The sequence below is a fragment of the Schistocerca gregaria genome, chromosome 1 (genome assembly GCF_023897955.1).
Source record: "Schistocerca gregaria isolate iqSchGreg1 chromosome 1, iqSchGreg1.2, whole genome shotgun sequence".
NCBI classification, from domain to species: domain Eukaryota; kingdom Metazoa; phylum Arthropoda; class Insecta; order Orthoptera; family Acrididae; genus Schistocerca; species Schistocerca gregaria.
In genome coordinates, this window is record NC_064920.1 from 113,661,989 (window position 1) to 113,682,818 (window position 20,830).

General features: G+C 45.0%; 1 protein-coding gene across 3 annotated transcripts in view; it reads left to right on the forward strand.

Moving 5' to 3' along the window:
* The window catches only part of LOC126334712 (microtubule-associated protein futsch-like), an 802,673-nt gene that overhangs the window by 369,658 nt on the left and 412,185 nt on the right, over positions 1-20,830 (forward strand). For all 3 annotated transcript variants that reach the window (XM_049997227.1, XM_049997256.1, XM_049997264.1), the window contains exon 4: positions 19,240-19,317. In XM_049997227.1, coding sequence (XP_049853184.1) covers positions 19,258-19,317 — 60 coding nt within the window. In that variant the 5' untranslated portion in view covers positions 19,240-19,257. The remainder of the gene's footprint in view (positions 1-19,239; positions 19,318-20,830) is intronic.

The window sequence follows — 20,830 nt, forward strand, 5'->3', positions numbered from 1 at the left end:
TGTTCTGCCCCTATTAGTATCTAAATCTGTCTCGTCAGCCAATCTGTCGCCTTTAGTATTGCATTGTAACATACCAAGTCTGTTCAAAAAGTCCCGAATTTTGTCCACAACAATTTTCTATGCTTACCTTTCCTTCAAAATACTCTACTCCACAATTGATACACCGCTCCCAACGCCATTTCCACTTCCGGGAGCAGTCCTGGTACGCCTCTTGCTGGAGCGCGTTAAGCGCTGTCTGAGAATTTTCTTTTATCTCGTCTATAGTTGCAAATATTCGTCCTTTCAGTGGGATTTTCAACTTTTGGAAATTAAGAAAAGTCTGCAGGGGCTAGATCTGGAGAGTGCGGAGAACGAGGCAGCGCAGTGATTTTCTTTTTTGTGCGATAGTCACCCACCGATAGTGATGAATGTGCGGGTGTGTTACCGTGACGCAAGAGCTGTGAATTGTCTCGCCACATTTCAGGCCGTTTCCTTCTGGTATTTTCTTGCAGGCATTGCAACATGTCCCTGTGGTACGAATTCATGATGAAATACTCCTTCAAACTCAAAGAAAACTATCAGAATGGATTTGACATTTGGCCTGACCTGACGAGCTTTTTATGGTCTCAAGAACGGTTCGCAACCCGTTGTGAAGAGTGAATCTTGGTGTCAACATCATAACCGCAGACCCACGTCTCATCACCAGTTACGACTCTCTTAAAGAAAATCTCGTTCTCATTTGCGCGATCCAAAATCTCTTCACAGAATTCGAGGCGAAGTTCTTTGTGGTCGCGACTTACGAGCCGTGGGACGAACTTAGCGGCAACACGACGCCTTCCAAAGCTGCTGAGTCAGGATTTCGTGACATGATCCGACAGGAATGTTACATTCTTCTGTAATCTCTCGGGCAGTCAGTCTTCGATCGGCACGCACAATTTAGTTGACGTTCCTTACAGGACCGTCGTCGGTAGACACTGAGGTGTGTTCTGAACGAGGGTCGTCTGGCAGGCTATTTTTAAACAGTGTGAATCAATTGTAACACCGAGTACGGCTTAAGCACTCATCACGGTAGGCTTCCTGCAGTATTTGGTGTGTCTCTGTGCAGTTTTTCCCGAGTTTGGCTCAAAATTTAATGCAGACGTGTTGCTTCTCTGACTCTGCCATCTCGAAATTTGCAAACTGTGCGACACAACGTTGTACTTAATACAGCACTGAACAATAACCGACGGACGTACAACAATGGAACTTCCGGCAGTTACACAATAAACACAGACGTGTGCAGGGATACCAATCGCATTTCGCTTCAACACACTATTCGAGCGAAATTACGAAGGTTGCGGAATTTTTTGAACAGACCTCGTAAGATAACGACGATAACTCAATTACGCTGGTGTGCAAACCCTAAGGATTAAAGTAACTTTCGCATGATGCATGATGTGTCAGTGCCAAGTAATATAGCTCGATGAAACTTGGAACATACACAGGAAGAACTCCTAGAACATGGTACCGAAAGTAACTGAAAGAGATACGAAATGAGGCGAACGGAAACGACACAAAATCGCAAGCATCATTTCTCTACATAAGTGCCCTCACCCTTTAGGCAGTTTGTCAACCTCTTGACAAGCTCCCTACTTTCGTTCTGAAAGAAGCTTCCTGCAGTCGTCCACATCCATTCCTGCACCGTCTGCACAATCTCGTCATTCGACAAAAACTTGGCTTCATGTGTGAGCTCCTTCATCGGACCAAAAGGTGAAAATCACATGTGGCTAGGTCAGGACTACACTGTGAGTCGTTCAGAACCTCGAAACCAGGATTTTGCATGCAGTGGATTGTTTTTCCAGCTCCATAAGGGCAGCCATTGACATGGAACAAAGTTGCACCTTTTAAAATCTCCCCTCTCCGTTTTCGATTTTGGCTTTCAGACCCCGCTGTAGCTCACAGTAAAATTGGAAATTTGTGGTAAGTTCTATGGGACCAAACTGCTGAGGTCATCGGTCCCTAACTTACACACTACTTAATATAACTTAAACTAACTTACGGTAAGGACAACACACACACTCATGCCCAAAGGAGGACTCGAACCTCCGACTGGGAGAGTCGCGCGAACCGTGGCAAGGCGCCTGAGAACGCACGGCTACCCCGCGCTGCAGCTCATAGTAATTGTCACTGTACACTATTTGGTCTTCTTGGTGTCGGTAAAGGTGGATGTTTCCACACCGTGCTCTGCCGTTTACTCTCTGGCTCACAGTGGTGGAGTCACGTGTCATCAGCGGTTCCTGTGCGACTGAAAACTTCTTCTCATTCCCTTCAAAACGCCTTTATTATCATTTTGATCTTTCCAAACTTTCATGTTTGTATTTGTCCCTCACTTGACATGGTACTCAACGAGGACGAAGTGTGGAATGTTGACGGTTTCATAGATGACAGATAATGCTGAACTGTTGGCCAGTATTCAACCAGTCCACAGTATCGTCAGTTTTCGTATGATTGTCATCACGGATCATTCACTCAACTGTTCCTGTGCTCTCGTGCGCTTTCAAAGTGGATGGCTTAGCCTCAGACTCTTCGTCGCAGACAGACATACACCCACTTTTAAAGCGACTTATCCACTGGTAAATTTATCGTTCACTACGGCAGGTATCCCTGTATTGCAGCTGTATTCTGCGGATATTCTCCGCGGCCATAGTCCTTTCATAGCACAGAAAACAAATAATTCCCCTCATTTCTACCATACTGCAATTGAACAGCAGGGGACTCGTAATAAATTACTCTAAACCAGTTTAGGTGAAGCGTCTTTACGTGCAATGGCACTGGCGTCATACAAGTGAGCGAATTTCTCTGTAGCCACACAACTTTCAGAGCCTGCTTCCACGCACCACTGAGATCATAATCACTGTCAGAGGTAAGGTTATTTTCGAACATTCTGATCTCCTGCCCCTTATGTCAACCTAATGGGACTTAGTCACCAAAAACAAATTTCCAAATAGAAAGACGCAGATTAGCAGTAAACTGTATGAGGAAATGTCTACATTAAGCAACTTGATAAATCTCAGAGTCCGAAAGTAGAATGTTACCTTGGCCCTCAAGACTCAGTAGGTCCTTTTTTCGTTCCCAGTTCTTTTAATGTCATTTCGATAAATGATTTCCTTTGCACCATGAATAGTGGATAACAAAGAACTGAGTACATTCAAGACAGCGCTAAACCGCTTGCAACGTCCGCGGCCGCTTACCGATCTCTGTCAGACCTTTAGTACTAGTAAATCTGGTGCTGCGTCACTCAATTCCCGGAAGAATGCAACATTAACTGTACCGCGTATCAACGCTGCTCTCAGCTTCTCTTCTAGACTTACCTGGCGTCGGCGGAAGATCGAAGCATAGATCGCGTACCGTGATACTATCCTCTGGCTGATTGTCCCTTCAGCCTCTCGTCTGGGGGCTTAGGTAGTCTCTCCCTCCCTTTTTCACGTTCACATTATTTGATGATCTCTATTTCTATAGTTTTAATGCTGTGTCAAAAATCTGCTGCTATTAGTGGCGATCTTTCGAAGCCCAGGCAATATTTAGTTTTCCATGACGATTATACTGTAACAGGAACATTTTGCAACTCAGGGTGGCACTTCATTGCAAGGATGCGTCCCAGAACAGAAATTACGCATTTCCTTCATCTTCATTAGTATTCTATCACCCGGTTTCTTTAGAAACACACTCCAGGACGCAAAGCTCTCCATGTCACCACTTTGTTTTCTTAGCCTGCCCTGGAACGTTGCATAACGAAATCCGTACATTAAGTAAATGCCTGACCATTACGAAAACTTGAAATAAAAGACCGGGAAAATTTTGAGAAAACCTTTGGCCCTATCAAAGAAAACGGAGAATTCCGCCGAAGACACAACTATGAATTATACGTACATACAGAAGACATTCATCAATTTCAAAAACAAAATCGTATTCAAAATGGGCAAGCCAAGTTAAAAAGGATTTACAGGAAACTGAAATTTTATTTGATGACATTCAGGATCGAGAAGTTTTCAGAGAAAAACTCAAAATTATTAAATACCTTATTTTGCTTACTACGCCAGTTCCACGTCCTGCCTGGAAATGGTCAAAACAGAGAAAAGAACCACAATCCGTCAAAATGAAAATCTACTGGCAAAAGAGGAAAACACAATCAGCGGAGAGATAGAAATCTTCGTGGTCCACAGCAGTCCGAAAAGATACAAAAAAAAAAAAGCCTGAATGGGTCCATTTCGGCTACTAAAATGGTTTCATCTGCTAGGATACCAATTTAAAATTGTAATGTTGCTTTGAGAATGAGAACATGGCCCAAGCAGGGTGTATTCTGTTTACCATCCACACAATTGTCAGTTTCAATAGTGTGTCATTTTCAAACATCTGTAACATTCAAAAAAGGTGGCACGGGTTTATACATGAATCATCCATAAGCTCTCATATAAACATAAAGTTTTTAACCCAAAATTACATATTTTGAGCTTCGCGGCCCATTTCACATTCTAATACATCGCTGGTACCTGTGCGTATGTGACACAAAAACAATAGAATAGTGTACGTAAGTACGTCCATTAGCCGACGCATAGCAAAAGCTGCCATATCATAGTATAGGCACAGCTGTTATAGTATGACTAAAGAAGTTTAGAATCCTGTCTATCGATGCTCGATAGTATTAACTAAGCTACTGGCGTGTTGTTTACTGGCATATTATGTTCGTTATTCTCACATGATCTATTTTACTAAGACTAAAGGATCGAAACTCAATATGTCATATCGCACCCCGGCAAGAACAGTGTGAACGCAAACACACAACACGTGAAAAAACTCGACTTTAATAATTTGTTCTATAAAACATTTTGAAATAGTACTAACTCGCTTTAAACCTCAGGCATGTATTGTTGTCAGTGAATTACACACACTTTTCGTGCTCGTTGGGGCACTTAAAACGTATTTTTCATTGACAAAAGATCCCAATTTTCGACGTATGTCACTTTTCTTCCCGAGTTGCGATATGTCACACCACATGTAATTTGTAATGGTACTTGTGGCAAGACATATCATGTTGGAGTTTCGATCCTCTACTCTTAATAAGATAGCACATGTTAGAATAAAGAACATTATATGACAGTGAATGTTACGCCAATAGCTTATTGTATGTTATCGACCATCCACGTATATGATGCTATAACATACTTGGTCCTATCATAACAGCTCTGCCTATACTATGATACGGCAGCTTTCGGTATGTGTCGGGTAGTGGACGTAATCATGTATACTATTATGATGTTTTTGTGAAATACGATGTATTATTATACCTGTCCACAGGTACCAGCGATGTACTAGAATGAGAAATGAAGCGTCAAGCTTAAAATATACAAGTAGCTTGGGTTTAAAACTTTAGGTATCTGCTAGAGCTTGTAGACAATTGATGTACAGGGCGATAATTATTGAACTATATGGAAAAAAAACGCAAATTAGTTACAAACTACGGAGTGTACACATTTGATTCAACGTGTAAACGCCACTACAGATATTCAGATTTAGGTTGTGACATGTTGGACGTGCCTGCCATCGTTCGCGATGATACGGCGCAGACGATTAGCGAAATTCTGCATGACTCACTGAAGTGTCAGAACACCGACGCTGTCGATGACCTCCTGAATGGCTGCTTTCATCTCAGCAATGGTTCTGAGGTTATTGCTGTACACCTTGTCTTTAATATAGCCCCACAAAACGGAGTCGCATGCGTTCAGATCCGGAGAATATGGGGGGGGGGGGGGGGCTATCGAGTCTCATGCCAGTGACCTCTGGGTACCCCAGTGCCAGAATGTGTTCCCGAAAGTGCTCCTCCAGAACAACAAACTCACTCCTGCTTCGATGGAGTCGAGCTCTGTCTTGCATGAACAGCATCTTGTCGAAATCAGGATCACTTTGGATTCGGTAATCACCTTGCCAGCAAGGAATACCGCACCGGTTATTCCATGACTGGACACTGCCACCCCATTCAGGGTGAAGAGATTTCTCGATCGCAAATTGCGGATTCTCGGTTCTGCTTATTCACGAACCCATCCAAATGAAAGTGGACTTCGTCGCTAAAGCAAACAACAGAGGGAATCCTAATTCCCAACGTGCCCCGCAGCCAACCATGCAGTTTAAACGACTAAAGTAAACCGTTCATAAGTTGTAACGATTTTATTTATAATTCAATAATTGCTACACTATACATCTACGGCCAGCGGGCAACGGCCTTGCCGCAGTGGATACGCAGGTTCCCGTGAGATCACCGAAGTTAAGCGCTGTTGGGCGTGGCCAGCACTTGGATGAGTGACCATCCAGTCGCCATTTTTTGGGGTGCACTCAGCCTCGTGATGCCAATTGAGGAGTTACTCGACCGAATACTAGCGGCTTCGGTCAAAGAAAACCATCATAACGACCGGGAGAACGGTGTGCTCACCACACGCCCATCCTATCCGCATCCTCCTATGAGGATGACACGGCGGTCGGATGGTTCCGGTAGGCCACTCGTGGCCTGAAGACGGAGTGCTTTTATACATTTATAAGCGCCGCCGCCTGTAACTTTGACGCTCTGTAACGTCGTTGGATGGCGCTTAAAGACATGGGTTTCTATGTTGAACGTGATCTGCTATATCCTTTCTACAACCTCTGGAAGTGTGTAACATGAATTGTGAAACATCCTGTAAAATTTCTGGTTGCATAAAATTGCATCGGTAGCAGGAAGTGAATCGCGGTGTATATAGGGTGTTACAAAAAGGTACGGCCAAACTTTCAGGAACCATTCTTCACACCCAAATAAAGAAAAGATGTCATGTGGACATGTGTCCGGAAACGCTTAATTTTCATGTTAGAGGTCATTTTAGTTTTGTCAGTATGTACTGTACTTCTTCGATTCACCGTCAGTTGGCCCAATTGAAGGAAGGTAATGTGACTTCGATGCTTGTGTTGACATGCGACTCATTGCTCTACAGTACTAGCATCAAGCAAATCAGTACGTAGCATCAACAGGTTAGTGTTTATCACGAACGTGGTTTTGCAGTCAGTGCAATGTTTACAAATGTATGGATTTGCACGGGACAATGGCCGTGGCGCGGTACGTTTGTATCGAGACAGATTTCCAGAAAGAAGGTGTCCCGACAGGAAGACGTTTGAAGCAATTGATCGGCGTCTTAGGGAGCACGGAACATTTCAGCCTATGACTCGCGACTGGGGAAGACCTAAAACGACGAGGACACCTGCAATGGACGAGGCAATTCTTCGTGCAGTTGACGATAACCCTAATGTCAGCGTCAGAGAAGTTGCTGCTGTACAAGGTAACGTTGACCACGTCACTGTATGTAGACTGCTGCGGGAGAACCAGTTGATTCCGTACCATGTACAGCGTGTGCAGGCACTAGCAGCAGCTGATTGGCCTCCACGGGTACACATCTGCGAATGGGTCATCCTACAATGTGTAAATCCTCATTTCAGTGCAAATGTTCATTTTACGGATGAGACTTCATTCCAACGTGATCAAAGTGTAAATTTTCACAATCAACATGTGTGGGCTGACGAGAATCCGCACGCAATTGTGCAATCACGTCATCAACACAAATTTTCTGTGAACGTTTGGTCAACATTGTTGGCGATGTCTTGATTGGGCCCCATGTTCTTCCACCTACGCTCAATGGAACACGTTATCATGATTTCATATGGGATACTCTACCTGTGCTGCTAGAACATGTGCCTTTACTAGTACGACACAACATGTGGTTCATGCACGATGGAGCTGCTGCACATTTCAGTCGAAGTGTTCGTACGCTTGTCAATAACAGATTCGGTGATCGACGGATTGGTAGAGGCGGACCAGTTCCATGGCCTCCACGCTCTCCTGACCTCAACCCTCTTGACTTTCATGTATCGGGGCATTTGAAAGCTCTTGTCTACGCAACCCTGGTACCAAATGTAGAGATTCTTCGGGATCGTATTGTGGACGGCTGTGGTGCAATACGCCATTCTCCAGGGCTGCATGAGCGCATCAGGGATTCCATGCGACGGAGGGTGGATGCATGTATCCTCGCTAACGGAGGACATTTTGAACATTTCCTGTACCAAAATGTTTGAAGTCACGCTGGTACTTTCTGTGGATGTGTGTTTCCCCTCCATGATTAAGGTTATTTGAAGAGAAACAATAAAATGAGCTCTAACATGGAAATTAAGCGTTTCCGGACACATGTCCACATAACATATTTTCTTTCTTTGTGTGTGAGGAATGTTTCCTGAAAGTTTGGCCGTACCTTTTTGTAACACCCTGTATTGATATGGACCGTCACAGTATATGTCCTTACCACCACCGGCCGACCTGCAGAATCGCCTGGCCGGTACGTGGCCGAGTGGTACTTGGAGATGACCCGGCCCGTGCAGTGAGCTCGCAGAAACACGAGCGAGGCAAGGTCGCCGGCGCGGCGGCGGTGCCGTCTGGAGTCGAACCCCGGGGCCGCCGCCACTGTTGCCAACACCGCGCCGGCCGGCGGCGGGCCGAGCGACTGCGCCGCGTCCCGTCCGTCCTTCTCCAGGGCGAGTAGCGCGGCGCGCAGAAAGAAAAGGCGCTCTGTGGGCGCCCAAGGACCCGCTAAACGTGCCCGAGCCGCCGGGCCCGGCCGCCTCCCGGAACCCTACAACACATCCCGAAGCTTTAGCACCTCCGTCACACAACGAGCGCATTGTCCATTACGTAAGCATGCCGTCACTGCTCCGGGCTGGCGCGTTACTCACGCAACTAATGCTAGCGCCAGCAGCGCCCATTTCTTTTCACACTCGCACTGATTCCGTATGGTGTTCAGCACCTCATGACACTCGCGCATTTACACACACACACACACACACACACACACACACACACACAGTGTGTGTGGTGTATGTGTGTGTGTGAGTGTGTGTGTGTGTGTGTGTGAGAGAGAGAGAGAGAGAGAGAGAGAGAGAGAGGGAGGGAGGGAGAGAGAGAGGGAGAGAGAGACAGTGGGTGTGCAGTCTGTCTCTACCTCCCCTCCTCCCTTCTTAACATATCTGCGCGCAGAACAAGCAGTGAAGAAAACCTAGGAGATATTTGCAAAAGAGATTACTGTTAAGAGGGAAGAAATGAATTCTATGTCTGCAGTTCCGGTCCAAGCCGTAGATTTTCCGTGAAAAGTTCGCGATAAAATCATAACAAGAGTTCCGTATTAATATTTTTGTGTTGGCAGAAGGGCCAACACCGTGTTACGAGTGGAGGCCGCAGTGCACGCGTTTTAGCTCACGCAGGCTCGCGTGAGGAGGGAAGAACTATACTGACGTGAGGTCTGGAACATGACAAGGAATGATAATTAAGAAAGCGGACATAATTAGTTTGATACTTAACTTTAATCCATTAATGATGAACGTCGCTCTTGACGGTAAATGATTCACAATATTATCTGTTCAGAATACATTATTGAAGTAATTATAGTAACTGAATATGGCGCCTTGCTAGGTCATGGCAAATGACGTAGGTGAAGGCTATGCTAAACTGTCGTCTCTGTAAATGAGAACGTATGTAGACAGTGAACCATCGCTAGCAAAGTCGGCTGTACAACTGGGGCGAGTGCTAGGAAGTCTCTCTAGACTTGCCGTGTGGCGGCGCTCGGTCTGCAATCACTGATAGTGGCGACACGCGGGTCCGACGTATACTACCGGACCGCGGCCGATTTAGAAGCTACCACCTAGCAAGTGTGGTGTCTGGCGGTTACACCACAAATGTATAATATAATTATCAGTCTCTTTAATACAGTGTGTATCAAAAAGAATCATCCGATTTGGTACGTCTATACCCCTGAAACTAGTAACCATATACAATGAATTTTGTTTTTTGATGAACGGGAAACTGAAAAGTTTTTTTTTCGTACTCTTCTGTAGGTGTTCAATATGCCCTCCTTTTGACGCACGGTATATGTCAATGAGGTACTCAAATTGTTCCCACACTGCAGCGAGCACGTCTTGAGTTACAGCTTCCATAGCAGCTACTACGCGATGTCTCAGTTCATTCGCTGTTGTTGGTAACGGAGGTACATAAACCGATTCTTTTATAACCCCCACAACAAATAATCACATACACTCAGGTCCGGTGATCTTGGAGGCTGAATCATTTGGTCCAGTGCGACCGATCCATCGTTCAGTAATTCTTCCTGCCAGGAGTGCTAGTTCTGTCAGGTTCACAGAAGAGCTTCTGTGAAGTATGGAAAGTAGGAGACGAGGTACTAGTGGAAGTAAAGGTGTGAGGAGGGGGCGTGAGTCGTGCTTGGGTAGCACAGTTAGTAGAATGGCAAAGGTCCCGAGTTCGAGTGTCGGTCCGGCACACAGTTTTAATCTGCCAGGAAAGTTTCATAACAGCGCACACTCCGCTGCAGAGTGGAAATCTCATTCTAGTAATCCTCTGATTTAAAAATTTCCACACTTCCAGAGGCCAGTGTGGAGGTGCCCCACCCTGTTGGTAAATGAAGTCGTGCAATCAGTCACCAACTGTGGAGAAAAGAAAGTTCTCAAATATCGAGATATGTGCTTCCTGTAACAGTGTTCTCGGCAAAAATAAAGAGAATGGACAGTACACCTTTACTCAAATAAAATAATATTTGTAATTTTTTTATAAAAAAAAATTTTTAGTAGTGCTCCGCAAGGTCTAAAAATGGCGCCCGAATCCACGCTACACCAGTTTATAACTTATACAAAATTAATTCATAACAACCACGCACATGCGCCTACAGTACTACGATTACATCACCAAGCAATACAAATATTGTGCGACAAACATGTACGGCCAAGATTTATCCGTGTGCTCTCAACCATTGTTTGTGTATTATTAGACTCGTAGTTAGTAGCCATTCGAATATGTCGTATACTGTCACCCAAGAAAGTTCGACCGACGAGCGAATACACGTTTTTACGTCAAAAATCTTTAAGGTATGCTGACGACATTGTAATTCTACAAGAGACGGCGGAGATAGAGAACAGCAACAAACGCTTTTCTGAAAAAGTGAAATTTGGTAATATCTAACACAAATTTGTTAGTCACGAAGGCTTCCCGTCAACTATTTGAAGTGAATCCTCGTTGGTATCGAAACGTAGACAGTAAGCAGTATAGAAGAAAAGAGTGCAATTTAGTGAAATGTGAAAATATAGAAATATACTGCAGACTGGATGGACAGATCGAGTGGCTAATTGAGAGGTGCTGAATCGACTTGGAGCGAAAAGGGTTTATGACGCATCTCGACAAAAACAAGTACGTAACCTAAAGTGTCAGATTACTAACGGAGAAGAGTATGGTGGGGTAACAATTGTGGAGGGCATCCAAGGTTTGACTGCAGTAGATATGTTCTGATGGATATAGGGCGTAGTAGTTACGCAAAGGTAAAGAGCCCTGCATAGCATATAGTAGCGTGGATAGCTGCATCAAACCAGTCTTCTGAATGAACAACAGTAAAACTTCTTAGTTTTCCCAAATCACCCACTCTTCAACGATTTGTTCCTTCTGCAGAGTTTGGACAGTTGTGGGTACTGCGACATTGAAAGCATCCCTTCTGTTATTAAACCTGACTGCGTAATCCATTGTTTCAACGCTCCCTTGTTAATGAGTGGAGCCGAGGTGAACGTTAGAGCAGACGCAACAAGCTTTTGCGGGTATTTAACGACACGTCATAAATCAGCGCCCACGATGTTATGAAAATCCGTCCTACAGAGAACTAAAAGCGAAATGAATTGGTGTCTGCATGCACGACCAATAAGACTAAGCCAGCAGGGTGAGGTAAAATGACAGTTTTACTCTCCTGGCGCGATTTCAATTGGTTCGCCGAACGATCCCGCCTACGGGATTTTTTGCAGACCTTCAATAGCCGCGTTCCTGCACGAGCTGTGCCCTGAATTTACATGTCTCCTCCCTGTTCGACATAATTAACATGAACCAACACCCATACGTATAATCCGATATAGTGGAGCAATGTGCCACATTTGCTGTCATATTATGTGCCTGCAAGCTGTAAAGTATCTACATTATTACACGTTGCGTGCGTCAGATTGTAGCGTTACTTACGAAGTACTTCCTATGCTTCATCTGTTTGTCGCTTCTATTTCAGCAGTATATTCTCGGCTTTTATGTGACAGTAGAGTGATTAGCTACTGCTAGAGAGGTAACCTAATTGGAACGTCTCTCAGGTCACATGAATGTCAACGTATGCACGGCAGTAAAAGTAATTGGAAACACAGACTTGAGAGTCAAGCTACGTGTGTTTCTGTTTCATCGCTGGATGGTGCGAAGAAACATTGTCGTTTCTCTTCCGTATGAACCTGCATTTTTCTAATTTTAGTGTCGTTGCCATTACACGAGGTAAATGTTGGACGAAGTAATATGTGTCTTGACTCATGTTTGCCAGTGGGCTGTTGCTGTTTTGTCAGTAAGGTTTCCGCGATGCATAATGTTCTTCTTGTAACGTGTCGCAAGGCAACTTGATGAGCATTTCTACGCCACTCCAATGCTGTCTAAACAAATCCACGTCGAACCGCGCAGTTGTTCATTATGTCTTTTCAGTCCCTCCTGGTTAACCCAACTTGGTAAGGGTCTCACATCAGGTTAACGAACAGTCTATATTACTAAATCGCTACTCCGGTTCATAGTTTACGGTGCAAGGTTCCGTTTCAGGAGACCTATCTCGCGGCTTTCGGAGACAACGAAAATTTGATTTTCAGTATTTCATACAATTACCGATCAACTTTAAAACTTTGCAAAGCTGTCATCACCCACTCATTAAGAGACATAATCTTGTGTTACAAGTTTTACACAGTAAGACAAGTATGAAAGTTATAAACCGTGTCCATGCCTTGAGGCAGGTAACTCACGGCGCGCAAATTACCCAGACTATATTCATCCAGCATTTGACAATGAGAGCACCTAGCGATTTCTAGCAAGCTTTGCACATAATGTGAAGTTGTTTTACACAAGTGATTGGGGTGAGGTCACTGCTATTCAAGAAAGGATCCAACAAGCTCCGTGATGCACGAACTGCAGTTTCTTAGGATTGATATAATCATACCTGAGTTTATCACCTGCCTTTTCTAGGCCTTGTTTTATTTAATGTTAAATCTTAAACGAATCCGGGCAGTATATCCTTCATCCCTGAATACTGCAACTGATTCTAGTGACTGACAGCAGATCGCTTTGTCATATGACATCGGATGCATTTGTCTATCGACGCGCTTTACATTACAGGTACTTATGTTGACAGTCAGCGGCACTTACTGCAACAGACACCGTTCATCTGCAGCTCTCCCTGTATTTTGTGGATAAGTTTTTGATTGCATCACCTTCCTGAACCTTCCTGCATCGCCTATGGAGAGTCGCCAGGACTACAGACTTAATCCGCCACGTTAGGTTGTGAAACAGCGTTTCAAATAAGAAAAGTATCCAAACTCAAATAAACAGATATTAAATAGGTAGCAAAGATGGCTTGAATAGTTGAACATACACATATAACAAATTCAGCTATCAGAGAAAAATAACAAGAAATAAAGAAATAATGATCCAAGCAAGAGAGAGATGGTCAGATAATGATATGACGGCAGTAGCACATTTAGTGTTACCTGAGCAGTGGCATAGATGACCATATCAGCGAAAGGATGTTAAACACTAATCTTGCATCCTTCTATTGTCGGAGCTGACAATGTTATTGACCTGTACTAGTTACCGCGACTAGTGAAAGCCGGCCGCGGTGGTCTAGCGGTTCAGGCGCTCAGTCCGGAACCGCGCGACTACTACGGTCGCAGGTTCGAATCCTGCCTCGGGCATGGATGTGTGTGATGTCCTTAGGTTAGTTAGGTTTAAGTAGTTCTAAGTTCTAGGGCACTGATGACCACATATGTTAAGTCCCATAGTGCTCAGAGCCATTTGAACCATTTGACTAGTGAAAAACAAGACGATAAAAATTACACAAAAACTGGTAGCCGTGCTTAAGCTTTGAGGCTTCAGTACACGGTGAACTTCTAATTGTGTTTCGAAGGCTGACTGCAACCGGTTACGGATGAGAGTGGTATTCAATGCAAAACAAGCCCAATCGTGAGAGCCTGCTCATCTTTGGCATTATTTAAAACGACTGACACTCTGAAAAACTGTCTTCGGACCAAAGTAGCACTATTTTCTTACGGCCAACCAATCTGGGTCTTCGCAACAAGTTTTGAAAGGACCATTGTAGGATGTTTAACTGACAGGCTCTAGTGACACTTTACAGCCGACTTCACCTTGCAGATGTGTAGAAGCAGGCTTTATTTTATCAGAAGTCGCCCTGTTAACGATTATTTACCACTCCTTAATCCTATTACATATCGACTCGGAAAAATCAGGGAAATTTACTCTTGTACCTGTGGCACATCAGTATATTAATGGTGAGCCTTGGGTGTATTCAGAGGAGCTGTCGATTCCATTGTACCCGTAGCACAGGCCGTATCATGTGAATAAGGCAGGGTCGGTCTTCGAAATACCGTGCAATAAATGGAATCAACAACTGGGCTGCACAACCGACAACACAGCACTAGCCATGCCGAGAAAATTTACTATATCACATCATTATATGGTTATCACAATCTCTCACACTCGAAACACACACAAAAGTAATATTCAACAATTTTCACTCTTTCATTAACAAGGCTGTTCCATTCATTTTGGACCCAATATCATTTTTTGGAATGTAACATATCACCATACCACCTCTTATTAGAGTGACATCACATCAGATGTCTCCATTGACTTACTTGTTACGTACTCGTCTATGTATTGCCAGAGTTTTATTTCCAGAATGAAATTTTCACTGTGTACCGGAGTTTGCGCTGATATGAAACTTCCTGGAAGATTAAAGCTATGTGCCAGACCGAGACTCGAATTCGGGACCATTGCCTTTCGCGGGCAAGTGCTCTACCAACGTTTTGTTCGTTATAGCTCGTTGTACTTCTCCGGATTGGACATCCCATGACATCCATTCAAGTCCATGTTTGATCCGTTCACTCACTTTTTTTTTTTATTACAGAGGGCAGTTAATCCTCTGACCGAACACTCTGAGCTACCATGCTGGCATCCAACTGAGCTACCCAAGCACGACTCACGACCCGTCCTCATAGCCCTATTTACGCCAGTACTTAGTCTCCTACCTTGCAAACATCCAAAGAAGTTTCATATCAGCGCAAACTCCGCTGCTGAGTGACAGTTTCATTTTGGAAACATCCCCCAGGCTGTGGAAAAGCCGTGTCTCCTCACGGCTTTAATCTGCCCGGAAGTTTCAGAATTTTATTTCTTGAACCTACTATCCTGGTGCTCCCTTATGTAGTGCTATGCTATTATTTCAGCCGCGGTCATATTCTGGCACGGAACCTCCATGCCTGCAAATAAGTGGTGGATCCAATTGCCAGAAGCTTTTGCGAATAATAATGGCAGCCAGCTGACACAGCTACGTTTGCTTGTTTTTGGGGGAGGAGACCAGACAGCGAGGTCATCGGTCTCATCGGATTAGGGAAGGAAGAGGAAGGAAGTCGGCCGTGCCCTTTCAAAGGAACCATCCCGGCATTTGCCTAGAACGATTTAGGGAAATCACAGAAAACCTAAATCAGGATGGCCGGACGTGGGATTGAACCGTCGTTCTCCCGAATGCGAGTCCAGTGTGCTAGCCACAGCGCCACCTCGCTCGGTGTCCCAGCTACGTGTATTGAGAAGAAACGAAGACATTTTATAGCGATACGCATATATACAGATGGCGGTCAGTCCTAACAGACAAGCAACACTGAATGAAATATCTGCAGTAATCACTGTGGGATGTACGACGAACGTATCCGTTAGGACAGTGCAGCGAAATTTAAGCGGTAACGGGCTATGGGGGCAAACTACCGACGCGAGTGCCTTTACTGACAGTACGACATCGAATGCAGCGACTTTCCTGGGCTCGTGCCTGGTCAGACGATCCCCAGTACCAGTTGGTAAAAGCTGATAATATGATTAGAGTGTGGCGCAGACCCCTTTAAGCTATGGACCCACGTTGTCAACAAGGCACTGTGCGAGGTAGTGGTGGCTCCATAATGGTGTGGGCTGTGTTTACGTGGAATGGACTGATCCAGGTGAACCGATCGTCGACTGGGAATGGTCATGTTCGGCTACTTGGAGAGCATCTGCAGCCATTCATGGACTTCATGTTACCAAACAACGATGGAATCCTCACCGGGCCACAATTGTTCGCGATTACTTTGAAGAACATTCTGGACAATTCGAGCGCATGGTTTGGCTACTCAGAGCACCCGATATGAATCCCATCGATCATTTGTGGGACACAATCGAGGTGTCAGTTCGTGCGCAAAATCCTGCAGCGACAACACTTTTGCAGTTCTGGCCGGCGATAGAGGTAGCATGGATCACTATTTCTCTAGGGGACTTCCAACGACTTGATTCGATGGTATGTCGACTTGCTGCACTCCAGACGGACAAACGGAGGTGGTCCAACACATCAGGAGTTATTACATGATTTTTTGTCATCTCAGTGTAGGTAATATTCTCGTTAGGTTTAAGTAGTTCTAAGTTCTAGGGAACTGATGACCTCAGAAGTTAAGTCCCATAGTGATCAGAGCCATTTGAATCATTTTTGAATTCGAGCGAATCATTTGGCTATCCAGCTCGTCCGATATGAATCCTATCGATCATTTGTGGGACACAATCGAGGTGTCAGTTCGTTAATAAAATCCTGCAGCGACAACACTTTTGCAATTCTGGACGGCGATAGAGGCAGCATGGGTCACTATTTCTGCAGGGGACTTCCAACGACTTGGGTCCATGCCATGTCGACTTGTTGCACTCCACGGGACAAAAGGAGGTGGTCCAACACATCAGGAGTTATCACATGAGTTTTTGTCACCTCAGTGTAGGTAATATTATCGTTATTAATTCAAGCAATGCCCAATTCAATTATGTATTGGGAATCGTCTGATCCGACGACGTTTCCCAGTCGTCTAGGGTGCAATCGATGTGTTTACGAGCCCAGGAGAGTTGCTGCAGTCGATGTCGTACTCTCAGTAAAGGCATTCGCGTCGATAGTCTGGTGCCACAGCCCGTTATCGCCAAATTTCGCCGCACCGTCCTTACCGATACGTTCGTCGTACGTCCCACAGGGATTTCTGCGGTTATTTCATTCAGTGTTGCTTGTCTGTTAGGACTGCCCGCTACTTGTATATATGCGCATCGCTTTAAAATGTCTTCGTTTCATCTCAATATATGTAGCTGGTTCAGCTGGGTGCCATGGTTTTTTGCAAAAACTGCTGGCAGTTGGCAATCGGATCCGTCACTTATTTGCACGCATGGAGATTCCGTGCAAGAATATGACCGTGGCTGGAATAATAGCATCTACATCTACACCTACATGACTACTCTGCAATTCACATTTAAGTGCTTGGCAGAGGGTTCATCGAACCACAATCATACTATCTCTCTACTATTCCACTCCCGAACAGCGAGCGGGAAAAACGAACACCTAAACCTTTCTGTTCGAGCTCTGATTTCTCTTATTTTATTTTGATGATCATTCCTACCTATGTAGGTTGGGCTCAACAAAATATTTTCGCATTCGGAAGAGAAAGTTGGTGACTGAAATTTCGTAAAAAGGTCTCGCCGCGACGAAAAACGTCTATGCTGTAATGACTTCCATCCCAACTCGTGTATCATATCTGCCACACTCTCTCCCCTATAACGTGATAATACAAAACGAGCTGCCCTTTTTTGCACCCTTTCGATGTCCTCCGTCAATCCCACCTGGTAAGGATCCCACACCGCGCAGCAATATTCTAACAGAGGACGAACGAGTGTAGTGTAAGCTGTCTCTTTAGTGGAGTTGCTGCATCTTCTAAGTGTCCTGCCAATGAAACGCAACCTTTGGCTCGCCTTCCCGACAATATTATCTATGTGGTCCTTCCAACTGAAGTTGTTCGTAATTTTAACACCCAGGTACTTAGTTGAATTGACAGCCTTGAGAATTGTACTATTTATCGAGTAATCGAATTCCAACGGATTTCTTTTGGAACTCATGTGGATCATCTCACACTTTTCGTTATTTAGCGTCAACTGCCACCTGACACACCATACAGCAATCTTTTCTAGATCGCTTTGCAACTGATACTGGTCTTCGGATGACCTTACTAGACGGTAAATTACAGCATCATCTGCGAACAGTCTAAGAGAACTGCTCAGAATGTCACCCAGGTCATTTATATAGATCAGGAACAGTAGAGGTCCCAGGACGCTTCCCTGGGGAACAACTGATATCACTTCAGTTTTACTCGACGATTTGCCGTCTATTACTACGAACTGCGACCTTCCTGACAGGAAATCACGAATCCAGTCGCACAACTGAGATGATACCCCATAGCTCCGCAGCTTGATTAGAAGTCGCTTATGAGGAACGGTGTCAAAAGCTTTCCGGAAATCTAGAAATACGGAATCAACTTGAGATCCCCTGTCGATAGCGGCCATTACTTCGTGCGAATAAATAGCTAGCTGCGTTGCACAAGAGCGATGTTTTCTGAAGCCATGCTGATTACGTGTCAATAGATCGTTCCCTTCGAGGTGATTCATAATGTTTGAATACAGTATATGCTCCAAAACCCTACTGCAAACCGACGTCAATGATATAGGTCTGTAGTTAAATGGATTACTCCTACTACCCTTCTTGAACACTGGTGCGACCTGCGCAATTTTCCAATCTGTAGGTACAGATCTATCGGTGAGCGAGCGGTTGTATATGAGTGCTAAGTAGGGAGCTATAGTATCAGCGTAATCTGAAAGGAACCTAATCGGTATACAATCTGGACCTGAAGACTTGCCCGTATCAAGCGATAGCATTACATAAGGGAGCGGCAGGATAGTAGATCTTCGTATCTAAATAAAGTCGTGGAACGCCATTTTTCCACCCACGCCGCCATTTTCTGCGTATGTCGTTCCTCCAGCAGCCTCCGCTGGGGCAGACGGGGCTCTCTGCCGGATCAGATCGGCCCCGCTGGAGCGGCCCAGCCCACACACGGCAAGGCACGGAACGGCGGGACGTGCGTCGTTAACCGGCGTGACGTCACGGCCGGCCGCCCTGTGGATCCGCACGCGCTGTGCCGCTGCGGTCTCAAAGCTCTGGCCGCCCCGCTGCTTCTGCACGACCACCTCTCACTCCTCTCTTCTGCCTGTTGCAGGTTCGAGAGGCGATAAAGATGGCCGACGTGGGCACCGACGTGACGCTCATCCAGGATGAGGATCTGCTGCGCCGAATGGTAAGTCAGCGCGTCTCCCGCACCGCCGGCCTACGCCACTTGTTGTTCCTCATCTCCCACAGGCGGATTTTTATGGCTCGTAAGGTCGACGCCGGCGAAATTGGCTGCCGCAGTAAATCCGCGTGTCTGTGATTTATTTTGGGGTTATTTGCGAAAAAACTGCTCTCTCTTCGCTTCACGGTTATTAACTCCGTGACATGTGTTCGCACAGTCTCTCTGGAATGGGTTGGGCGTGTCCGATACTACATTTACGTGACAAGTATACTTTTGTGCTCGGCACTTTATATTATTTGTATTAGCTCACCTGGTCAAGCTAAGTTGTATATCACATGACGAACATGACAATAAAAGTTCAGACAATTTTGCAGCAAAGAAAAGTACTTTCGTTAATCAAGACTGGCTCAACGCAGTGATGTGCTGGTCCTGACGACTTACTCTGCTTACTAGACTGAACAAAGAAATTCAACTGAAGAACTAGAGCTTCTCTCGTATTTTTCCTGCCAGTAGATGATCCATATTCTTGACCAAAACGAGAACTGAAGGAGGGGATACGATTACAAGAAACATCAACAATTGAACAAAGAAGGGGATACGATTACAAGAAACATCAACAATTGAACAAAGAAGACTACCGGGAAGTATAAATAATCACAAAAAAATCAGCACAAGAGCAGTGCGATTTAATGGTCCCCTCAAAGGAATGGACTGGAACATGGTGACTCGAACAGTCTCGCTTCCTCCACACAAAAAAGAAAACTCTAAATGTCCTAGTCTAGTGACGCCAAAGAAGACCTCCAAATATTAGAAATGAAGCCCAAGGACCTTTTGGAGAGAGATTTTTTCATCAATAAGTGACCGAGCGGTTCTAGGCGCTTCAGTCCGGAACCGCGCGACCGCTACGGTCGCAGGTTAGAATACTGCCTCGGGCATGGATGTGCGTGATGTCCTTAGGTTAATTAGGTTTAAGTTGTTCTAAGTTCTAGGGAACTGATGACCGCAGATATTAAGTCCCATAGTGCTCAGAGCCATTTGAACAATTCTTTCATCAAAAAGATAAGATAATGACGAATGGGCTAAAGCGAGTTGAACAGTCAAGGAAAAAGGCGGTGACCCTTGGACAGAGGCCATCAAAGAAATTAGCTAAAAAAAAGAAAAGGAAGAGGCTTTGGATGGAGAAAAAAGCGGAGCCTACTGCCACATGTAATGATGCTGAACAGCCCCAACGAATAAATAATAACATGAAATTATGTAGTCGGTTATCTAGAGTTTCTGTGAGTGAGCGGAACGCAGAAAATTCTGATAGCTACGTCATTTCTGTTAAGCTGTTCTCGCAGCGTAGCCCTTTCTCGTGAAGCACGTGGCAGTTCATTGATGGCTATCTGTCTAGTTCACTAAATGGAAATGATCGTATGGTATTGTAGGCCGGGAGGCCCCATTCGTGGAAGTTGGGCCGCCGTATTTCAAGTCCTTTTTAGGTGACGCCACGTTGGCGATTTGCGAGTCAATGATGAAG